Source organism: Pholcus phalangioides, unplaced genomic scaffold (genome assembly GCF_987345545.1).
Source record: "Pholcus phalangioides strain wild (caught in Gottingen) unplaced genomic scaffold, Ppha-v1.0 ptg000024l_1, whole genome shotgun sequence".
Taxonomy (NCBI): Eukaryota; Metazoa; Arthropoda; class Arachnida; order Araneae; family Pholcidae; genus Pholcus; species Pholcus phalangioides.
Window position 1 is genome coordinate 9,940,935 of NW_028301616.1, and position 12,005 is coordinate 9,952,939.

A 12,005-nucleotide genomic window follows, 5' to 3' on the forward strand; every position below is an offset into this window, starting at 1 on the left:
GACCGACAAAACTAAATAAATTGGTGATATAATTTGACGAACGGCAAAAAATAAATTCTTAGGAGAAATAATTTCAGAAACGGAAAAAAATAAATAAATGGGAGACATAATTTGCAGACTGCCAAAAATGAATTAGTAGGTGACATAATTTGAGGAACGGCGAAAAATAAATACCGGAATATGAGAAATACTTTGCAGACCCGAAGAAGAAGTAGGAAGGAACAATTTGCAGGCTGGCAAAAAATTAATAAATAGGAGAAATAATTTTCAGACTGGCAGGAAAAATAAGTAAATGGGGGAAAATAATTGTATGGGCAGCAAAAGATTAAATGTCAAAAATAGGAGAATTAATTTGCGGATCAGCCGAAAATAAATCAATAGTATCATATGATAAACGAAATAAAATAAATAAATGGGAGAAATAATTTGCAGATAGACAAAAAAATGAATTAATAGAAGATAATTTGAGGAACGGCAAAAAATAAATACCGAAAATAGAAGAAAATTTGCACACCGGCAAAAAATTAATAAATTTGAGAAATAATTTACATACTAGCAAAAAAATAAATTCGTTGCAGTTACAATTTAGACGAAATAATTTGCGGACCAATAAAAAATAAATACTAAAACTAAACTAAAAAGGAGTTATATAATATGCCAAAATAATTTGCAGGTCAGCGAAATGCAAACAAATTGGAGAAACAATGCGCAAACCGACGAACAATAAATACCAAAAATAGTAGAAATAATTTGAAAACTTGCAAAAAATAAATCAACAGGAAAAATAATTTGAGAAACGGCAAAAAAATAAATAAATCGAAGAAATAATTTGCAGACCGATGAAAAATAAGATTGGCGAAATAATTTACACACACACACACACAGACCCGCAAAAAAGTAAATAGGAAAAAATAATTCGCATAACTACTAATGCCAAGAGGGAAATAAGCAAAATCATTTACGAGTTAGGCCGGTATTACACTATAAAAGTTTGATAAAATTTCGTTTATAGAACTTGAAAAACGCAACCAATAGGCGGATCAGATAAGTTCATTCAAATGTAACAGATGGGCTTATTGGTTAGATTTTTCAAGTTTTATAAAATAATTTCTATCAAACTTTTATAGTGTAATACCAGTCTTACGGTATTAATATAAAAATAAATTCACGTAGCATCTGTATGAATTGGTCGAAATTCCTTGCAGACCGGCACCGGTCCGCGGACCAGTGGTTGAAGAACACCACCGTATAGCATTGTTTGATCAAAAAAACATTCGTATCTTTACTTAACTAATATTTTCAGCCGTAAAGCTTATTGGAGAGTTGTATTTATTCATTTACAAAGAGCGAAAAAAAGATCAATTACACATGACGCTAGGTGTTGCCAAAACTCAATCATGAAACTAGAAAAACACATCCGCCATGATGAAAAGAGAGAAGATCGTTTCCCACAGATTTTTCCTGAATTTCGGGAAACGAATGGGCTGTTATTTTTACCACAAAGCTCCGGGTAATTAATTTCACTGAGAATCTGAACAGGTTCCACGCTTTTTTTTGGATGAATCGTATGTTTGTGGGTCATAGATAATGAAGAACAACATCAACAACAAATTGCAGTTGCAATTTATTAGTTCTGTTCCCCGATTTGGTTCAAGTCTTGGGTTCCTTTTTTTTTTTCTTTTTTTTTTTTGGTATTTAGCTTGATTATTATTGAAAGTGAAATTGAAAATTTTCACAGCGTTGGAATGATGTATTGCGTGAAGTGATGTTTTATGGCCGAATTTCGAAAACATTAGCTAAAAATATGTATACTCATCGATGTTCGTCATCCGTTTCGAAATATTTCAAGTGTTGGCAGCTGTATGTAACCCCCTCAAGACTGTCAGAAATTCATTACAAAAAGGTTTTCATTATGGATCCAGATGAAAAAATTATATTGATGGACACACAGCGCCGTGATTTCAACTTTTTCCGGGGGGTGGGGGCAAGGAGCATGTACTAAAGGTACGCATATATATATATTTGTGTATATATATATACCATTTGTAGTGTATTTTTAAAATCCAGCGCCCCCCCCCCCCCAAATGACGGGCCTGGATGGGCAATGTCAGTTCATTGAGATAAAATGTTTTGTTTGTCCACCCCTCTGAAATGGGAGGAACAGGAGTAAACCTCAAGACAAACAATTTTTCTAAACCAAGGTTCGCACCCTATATACAAGGTGTCCCATACATTCTTAAATTACTTAAAAATTCTTAAAAATTGTGGGAATTTGTATATCTGAATACGGTTTGTGCACAAGTTATTCTCAGAAGGAGGGATTTTTTTTTGGAACGTTAACCATAGTTCGAATTTTCGTCGATAGTGAACCCTGCACGGATGCAAATAAGTGCAAAACCGAAAATCAGAGTCCTTTACAATACGACTAATGGGGAATAAATGGAGGAAACTGAAACATCGAATTTCGCTCATTGGTGGATATCGGTGGATCACTATTGGTGAAGTTGTTTTAGCTCAGCTATACGGTTGTTCTCTGCTGGCTGAAGCTCGATGAAAGTTTCGGATACAGAAGAGATTGAAAAAATGTTCGTGTCCTATCACTCCTGCCGGAAATATGTGCAGCGTCCTCTATCGACAAAAATGTGAACTCTTTTGCTATACTGTATAACCTCATTGAAATATAATTTTTTTTTGAATTTTTATGAAATTTTAAACTATTTACTAACACCCTGTATTCACAGCACATGTTGTATATAATTTAAGCCATTGACGTCAAAAAAGAGGGGAGTGAAAATCAGAGCCTCAACATAGGGAAGCCCTGTGAGTGAGGGAGAAGAAATATTTTCCCCCGTAACCTGCAAACGTGTACATGCCAGAATGTGTATTCAGTGTTTTTGTATGTGTGGCCTCTGACGTATTCATGTTGTCAGAGTTGTGCTTGTTCGATTTCTCGCTGTTGCTGCCGCCATCCGTCTTTTGTATTTTGAAATGAAGATTATAAATGCTTGAATTTTTTATGTTATGTAAGTATTATGTTGAAGATCTGCCCGCTCTCTGAGGAGCTAGTTGCACATGCAGAAATCTATGAAGAATATGGCACGATATTTGTGATATTGTTTGTGAACCTAAAGTAATAATCAGTTTATTTATTGTAATACTATATTTAATTTCAGGTATTGTATCATCATTATTATATTCGTTATTTTTATTGTTATAATTGCAGATGCGACGCAGTATGCTCATTATGTGTTCAAAGCTTGCGACCAGGAGAAAAATGGTACTTTAAACTTTCAGGTTAATACTACGACTACTGTCGTTTTCAATAATACTCTCATTCATTAATTTAAGTATAATAATATATTATCCTCATTATTACAATACTATTCTGTGTCGGACCCCCCCCCCCCTCCCAATTGAAGTCCGCCCCAGCAGGGCTGCACAACCTCCGGCCCACGAAGAGTTTCCATCTTGCCTGCGATAGGTGTTCCGGTATAAAAGTACCGATACAAACAATACGGTAAACACACAGGCTAACCATATTTCCTCCATAGAAATACGGAAATCAGGATTCATATGGGATATCACCAATTATCACAAAAAAAATTGCCAAATTCAAATAAAATTTCCTAATTATAGTCAAATAATTGTCTAAGGAAAGTAAAATTGTCAATACGGTGTAAAAATTGTCAAAGGCACGTAGAGGGTTATTGTCACTGAATAAATGGCAGAAGTATATATAAATATATATACTTTATATATAGTTGAGAATGAGTTGAAGCCAAAAAATTGTTATTTTGACAACAAAAAAAAGAGTTTTGAAAGGGCATGAGTTTTTCTTTTTTCCTCCATGATTTCGTGCATCACTCATGTTTGATACCACTTTCATGGTCACTTTCATCTATTATTTCATAATTTTTTGCATAGGAATGGAAGGCTGGTCATATACCAGCTCTCTAGTTCCAGCAGATCCAGGATCTGGTTGTACTGTAGAGATAATTGATGATTTTTTTTTTTCAGAAAGAATACCATCGCTATTTCGGTATTCAACCGACGTTTTGTAAATTCTTGTGATTGAAGTCATCAGGAAATATTATCACTTCTGAAATTTCTGGCTAAATGTTTTTTAGGGATCTTAGCATGTATATGGGATAAATCCCGTTACAATTCATAATTGCTAACCATTGGGGTAAGTTTGATAAAATTCCCTAAATTCATTATTTTTTCCGGTGATTATGCACAAGCGTCAGTGGTATAAACATGATAAATCGTACCGAATTCATCACATTTGCCGATGTACCGAATTTGGCGATTATGTTATGCATAATCACCATACCGTGTCGGTAAATGTGATAAACCAGTCCCATTGTCGTTTCAAGATATTGAAATTGTATTGTTCAAATGACCGTAAGCCAGAGTCCGCATTTTTTTTATGCTGTTTTTTCCGCAAATTTCCTCCGCTTTCATTTCGAATTCAAATATCTCTGCGAATATTGCACTTAGAAATGTGGATTTTTTTATCATCAGGAGAGAAGCAGAGAAACAACTTTTTTATTGCGTTTCTGAGCACAAGGTGCCCGTATAAGAAGTTTTTTTTATAACTACATAACTCCTTGCAACGTGAATGCTTATCTGAATTTTAAATGTCATCTGGATACTTTTTCTAATTGAAAGTATGCTCCCAGGACCAATGGTTCGCCAGCAAAACGTCGTGCGTGCTGTTACCTGTGCACCCTGTATATGCAAACATTTGGACAAGTTTAAGAAGTGATAATATCCCCTCCTAGCGAAGTCAGCCCTTTTGAAGTCAGCAAAACTTCGAGGAGATACTTAGACTTACAGCGGCCCTTCGCTAAAAAAAATTCACCAATTACTGGGAAAACCTGACTATACGGACTGTCTAGTGATTAGAAACCTGCTGAAAACTCTGTACCGGCATGTAAAAATATCGATACAAATTCTTTTCGACCACATGCACGATGCATTAAAAAAAACATTAATAATTATCGTTTTTTATTTTTTATTTTTTTTATCGACGATGATGGAAGTGTTCCCACACACATGCGCGAAATTCTACAGAACTGCTTAATTTGGCAGCCATGATGCAAACGTGTAGTGTCTCAACGTACGTATTTTTTATCTATTTTCACTGTCCTAATATTCAGCAGCTCGGTGCGGTCTTGATATGCTTGCTCTAACTGGGCTGTTTGGGAAAACGAAAAACCTCACTTTTCAAGAGTGAAATATTCATGGAATAAAAGAATACTTCATAGTTCCCATGAAAACGCAAAAATATACATTTTTTTCAAATATTTATATATATATTATGGTCTTATTATAAAGTTTATAAAGTGTTCGAAAGGGATAAATTTTTGCAATTATTGCTGTCACCAATCGAATAGAAATCAAACTATCTGTTATAATTTTTCGATTGAATGTGGTTGTGGGTTTTCAAACTGATACGAAACATAAAAACGAACAAAATATGTCATGATGCTATATATTATTTATGTTTATGCTGCATGCAGGTGTAAATTTTATGCACCAAATATCTAAAAGAGTATCAATCAGTATTTTGGCGCATGAAATTTACACGTGTATGTACTACAAAAAATTAAGATGTTCATTTCCATTCCACACATTGGTTTAAAACCAACGATCGTTTTATTTTGAGAATTATGACATAGTTTCGATTTTATTCAATTGGGCAGGGCCTTAGCTTGAAACAGTTTCTGGTATTTACAATAGCAAATATAAAAGTATGAAATATAATTAGTTAGAAGGTAACAGGAAATTTCCCTCCTAATTTTTTGTTTTGACGTGATGACCCAAGTTATTGCTCCCCGTTATGCCGCGGTTCGCGAAAATTTTAACTTAATTTGACCGAATATATGAATTGAAATAAGCCAGAAAGTTTTACAGGAAATTTCCCTCCTATTTTATTTAAAATTTTCAGCTTTAAGTAATTCATTCTAAATAACTTTTTTTTTTCTAATTACCGATTCACAGATTCTTCAATTTATACCCGTTTGCAAAGATTTCCATTTAGTTTCAGTGGTCTGCAAATAAAAAAGAGGTGAACAACATTCAACTAAATCCTACAAGGCCCAAGACTTTCGTATAGGATGAATCAAGTGTAATATTCTATAATTACAAGGAAGGTTAAGGCTTCATAAGAAAACTTGTCTAAAAAATTATGCAAAATTGTCTAAAAAATTATGCAAAATTGTCTAAAAAATTATGCAAAATTGTCTAAAAAATTATGCAAAATTGTCTAGAAAAACAATTCAATGTTTTCTAGAGAAAACAATTCAATGTTTTCTAGAGAAAATAATTCAATGTTTTCTAGAGAAAATAATCAAAAACGTTGTCTAGAAAATAATCCAAAGTTGTCTAAAAAACATGAAGTTGTCTTAGGCCGGAATTGCACTATAAAAGTTTTGTAAAAGTGCTTATATACATATCTTGAAAAATACAACGAATAAGTGATTGGTTACATTCGAGCTAATGCAACTGATCAGTTCATTGGTTGTATTTTTCAAGTTTTATAAAAGCATTTTACAATACTTTTAAGGTGTAATATCGGCCTTAGATACATATAATCTAAAATCACCTAAAAAGAACCCGAAATCGTCTGAAAAAATCCAAAATCAGTTTAAGAAAATTGTAGTCATCTAAAAAATCAAAATTGTCTTAAATATCCCAAATTCGTTTAATGCCGGGATTACACTGTAAAAGTTTTGTAAAATTGATTTTATAAAACTTGGAAAAATACAACAAATAAACTGATCGGTTGCATTAGCTCGAATGGAACCGATTAGCTTATTCGATGTATATTTCATGTTTTATACAAGCACTTTTACAAAACTTTTATAGTGTATAATCCCGGCCTAAAAATAAATCCTAAATCCTCGTAAAAGAAACCTCCGATATCGCCTATATACGAAACCAAAATATTACCTTCAAATTGAATACAAAATTGTGAAATCCTTGTTTTTTTTTGGTAAATCCAGTGTTAATATTTTTCGGGCATGTAAAATTTTGTGTGATATTCAATATTTTAAGTTACATCCCCGACCGGACATGTAAATTTTTGGAGAGTGGTTCAACCCTGCTTCCAGAACCAAACTATTCAATGTAAAACATTAATTGCATACAATAAATGGAAATTTCCCGCGATCAAGTGAATATTTCAAGCTATTTATTTCTCTGAATGCCATTTTGTACTCAATCTATGCTGAATATCAAATTTCGAATTTCACCACCAGAAGCGAAATTTATATTAGAATGGACTTTTTTCACACACTATATATACTCATGCATACATTATTTTTCTTGAGAGTCGATATAAACTCAACCGAATGATCAATGAAGAGTTGTCACAATCAGAACCTACAGAAATAACGTATCGCTAAAGAAATCGAGAGAAATTTCTGTCGCCTCCAATCACTCAACTGCCAATCGCACCGATAAGTGATTTCTCAAATAGCGATCGTTATGGAGTTTTTTTCTCCAGTTGCCGCTCTTTCTTAAAACGATTATTTTCGATTATTCCGACGTTTTACAGATTATTATGTGAAATGAAAGAAAATCCTACACACCGATTGTTTCGACATGATCATCGATCAGAACGGAAATCTTAAGTTCAGCGAGATACTCCGAGACTTCTAAAGAATTTTCGCAAAAACTTTTGCAACCATTTGATGAAATTGTTTTGAAATAGTGGCTTGAAATAATGAACTAAAGCCGCATGAGTTGACAGAGAATCTTTTATTTACAGTCTGTTTATTGACGTTTTTTTTTCTGCGCTCTATCAAGCGAAACCTAGGGATCAATAGGTATTGTGCAGGCTGTCCCATAATTCGTAAATACGTGGTTAAAAATTCATAAAAATTGAAGGAATTGGTGAATTTGAAAAAATGCGGTTTGCAAAAAAAAGTTATTTTCACGAAGGAGGATTTTTTTTTTTTTTTGGTACAGAAAAAAATAGTTCAAGGTTTTGTCGACAGAAGACGCTGCACCAAGCGAATCATTCGCGATTGGACCCGGACCTTTCTTTAATCTCTTCTATGTCCGAAACGCCCATGAAGCTCCGGCCGGCGATTTGTGGCTGAGGTGAAACAACTTGATTTTTATCCACCAATGTCATCATCACAATGAAAACCTTATGTAATACGAAGGTTTCGAACGCTGGCTGGTGCGAAGATAAATCGAGGAAAGAAAATTTGGCTATGCGTACAATAACAATGAAACCCCCAAATTGAATAAAATACAGTCGAATCCCGTTATAACGAACTCCAAGAAATCACTTCGTTAGGACGAAATTTCGTTATAAAGGAATTCCAGGTTTATGCCTTGTTCCTATGTAAGCTTATCTGGGGGAATTAGAAAAGTGTTCGTTAAAACGAGATTTTCGCTATATCGGTATTCGTTAAAACGGGATTCGACTGTATGTGATGAAACCCCGTGTTATACATATCTGAAATATGAATAAGTCAAATATTAATCAATTGCTTTCGTCCAGAAACTGGAAATCATCCATGAATAAAGCTCATAGATGAGTTCAGAGACATCCCCGGAGGAGAAATTCCTCCTTTGATAAGCATTTCACCGCTTATCACTGCTAATGCTTTTCACTCTGATCATAATTGCTTTCGATTAATTCAGTCGGTCTTACGGCAAATGATGATCTAATTACGGTCGATCCTAAGTTTTGAAGAAAGATCTTAATCTGTTAATGGCTGTGATTTTGGCTGTAACTCATCATATGATTGTTTATCATATAAACAAGCTTAGAAATAAATACAACGTTCTTTACAGAAAAGTTGAATTTCAATAATGGCCACATTTTCTTAGAGATGGTAACAGAGCTAGACAATGTGAAATTAAAACAATTCGTTAGATATATGTTACGGAAAATGTGATAAATCCAGTTATTATGCATAATCACAGAGCATTTTCGTTAAGTTTGATAAATTTCCCTAAATTAATCACTAGAAGTTCGGATTTTTATGCATAAAGATGAAACGTCGTTGATGATGGATTAAAAAACCTGGATTTACCGATCAGCAACGACGTTTCATTTTTTGGGGCATAAAAATCTGAGCCGTATTAATCAGTTTTACCGGCGATCATACATAGTACCCAAACGTCGCAGATGAATATGATAAATTTCCCTAAATTTATCACTTTTACCTGTGACTACGCATAGTACCCAAGCATTGTTGGCTAATTTAATACTTGATAAAAGAAAAAACTGTCACTTTTACCGGTGATTATGCATAACATCCAAGTATCGTTGTAAATTTGATAAATTTCCTTAAATTAATCACTTTTACCAGTGATTGTGCGTAGTACTCAAGCGCCGTTGGTAAATTGAATAAGCACTAAAAATTATCGCATTTACCGGTGATTATGCATAATACCAAGCCTCGCGTCGTTGATAAACATGACAAATCGTACTGTCACGAAAAAATATCGGAAGGTACCCCGCAATTTTTGGAGAAACCCTCGGGATAGTAATCTCCTGTTGCTAAACCAGAACTGTAAAGATAAACACTCGAATCTTTTAGATTCATCCGGTGTCTCGTATGACCTCCAGACGGTGGCGTCTCAAAACCAGAACTGGGCGAGAATTCTAGAATTTTCATCACGTCTATAAAATCATGCGATAGCCAGTGTAGTAGTCAGTGTTGTTGGACATTATCCTAATAGCCGTTTTCTGTGAATAAATCTGTGACGTCCTGATAATTGTTTCATCCTCTGATCATTTCAAGGACTTGTGAGACATTATCTGAAACAGTACTATATGATATAGTATACATGATAATTCATACATGTAGTGATAATTATATTTGGGTACTATCATAAAATTTGTTATAATTATATTTAGGTACAGATCGTTAAAAAAAATTGTTATTATTATATCTGTCTGTCAGACCAGACACGACTCAGGCTCTGTCGCTTCCAGGATGTAAGCCTTTTACCCGTGTGGGTTGGGTCGTGCTGGGGAGAGCCGGGGGCGCCCGCCGGTGAATCACCAGAAGGCGCAACTCCCGACACCCCCGAGCCTCTGATTATTATTATATCGATCGTAAAATTTGTTACCATTATATCGAGATTCGACTATATCCATTACACATACTAAACTCATTCGGAATTTTTCTCGTATTTATCAAATTCACCAATTACACTAGGTATTATGCATAATCATAAAGGCAATAAATTTCAAGTATTTATCAAATTTACCAACGATACTTGGTTAAGAGATACTAACCCCCGGCCCGTCAAATTTAGTTCGCCATACGGGGTTCCCCGAATAGAGCATTTATTTTTCTCCACACACAAAAAAAAAAACTTTACATCTTACCCCAGGGAGCAACCATTAACAACTCGGGAGCAACAATTTAGTGTCCCTGGGGTTTATAAAAATTACTTCACTTAAGTATTATATTTGGCATTGTAATTATCAGACATGATAATTACAATGTTTCCTATATCTTCCTTTTTTTCAACGATTAGACGGCATTTACAACAACAAAAAAATGGTTTTGCCTCTCCAAGATCAAAAACGGTGAGTTCGCCCACCACTCTAAAGTATGTTTACAATGCTTTCGAAAGAGAAACCAGCAAAGTTAAACACAATTTGTTTTTGTGCGAAAAGTTATGAAACAGTGTAACTAAGCAGTTTCTTTGCTGCCGTGTAGTCATCGAGATGTCAGGTTCAATCCTTACGAGCTGCGCATTTGATCGGCTGAAGTTGTTGTTTTTTTTTGTAATCGTCTGAAATCCCGAGCAGACCTTTATTTCAAAGTATTTATCCCCGTTCGCTCACAAGCTATTGGTAAAGAAATTAAGATGATCTCTATTTGACAAATGGGCGATAAATATGGTAACCATGTCCTAACATAACCACGCGTTAGAAAAAGGAAAAGAAGGTGGGGAGAAAAAGAAGAAAAAACAAATGAAAGGAAAACAATAGAATAGATAAGGAGGGGGAGAGAGAGAGAGAGGATAGAGATAAGAAGGTATAGGTATATTATACGAAGTAGAAATTTCTCTTTTCACCTTCACCCTACCTGCTCTTTTTTGCTCTTATATGCATGTATATAGTAGAAGGATACATCATATTCGGGGAAAAAAATCTCTAATAATTATATAGAAATAAAAGGAAGAAAAAGAACAATTTCGTAGGGTAACAACAAGCTTCGTGATGATGACGAGAGAGGGGAAAAAACAGAGAGAACTCTTGTTTGAATTTATTCCACACGTGTGGACACAATATTACGTCCTTGATCGTAAAGTGATTAAACAGACAGATTTTTTGAAGTCGGGGGGGAAAACAATTAAATTTCCCTCTATATCTCTATTATATGTATGTGCATAAAACTACTTTCCGATGTGTTATTTTCGAATTTGAGAGATAGATGGCAGCGCTTTGAGATGAACGGCGTTTTGCGGTCATGTGTGCATCCTGCCCTCTCATTGCGAGGATTCAGGTTCGAACCCCGTTGGCGGCACAGTGGTGGTAGGCTGAAGTTTGTTTTCTGCAGTTTCCCAACTTCGAGGCGCGAATGCGAGCTGATCTCCCATTTGGAATAGTCTCTCCGTAGAGAGCAGGCAGACATGATAACTACATGCCATGATAATTCAAACATTTACCATGACGATTACTTTACTTCGAAACATGGAAGACAAAGCTCCAGAAAGAACCACAGTCAATCCTCATTAGATGGCAACAAAATGATCCAACGACAAGGCGAAAGTCCTCCCAGCTTCACAATAAATTACACCCGGATAACACGACTGGGCTGCGGACGGTCATCGTAGGAAAATTTTTTTTAATATTTAAAAAGTAATAGGTACACAAATACTTAAAAAATATTGTGTCACGTGAATTCGTAAACAGTTTAAGAATGCATAAAAAAAAGGAAAATAAAATGGTGTATTTGAATATGGCTTGTAAAAAAAAAATTCTGCTACCGGAAGGGGATTTTTGTTTTTAGTAC

The 12,005-nt window shown here is 34.6% G+C and overlaps 1 protein-coding gene across 1 annotated transcript in view; it reads left to right on the forward strand.

Moving 5' to 3' along the window:
- Positions 1-12,005, forward strand: part of LOC149068708 (A-type potassium channel modulatory protein KCNIP1-like) — a 146,743-nt gene that overhangs the window by 110,906 nt on the left and 23,832 nt on the right. The window contains exon 4 of the mRNA XM_089250697.1: positions 3,224-3,294. Coding sequence (XP_089106823.1) covers positions 3,224-3,294 — 71 coding nt within the window. The remainder of the gene's footprint in view (positions 1-3,223; positions 3,295-12,005) is intronic.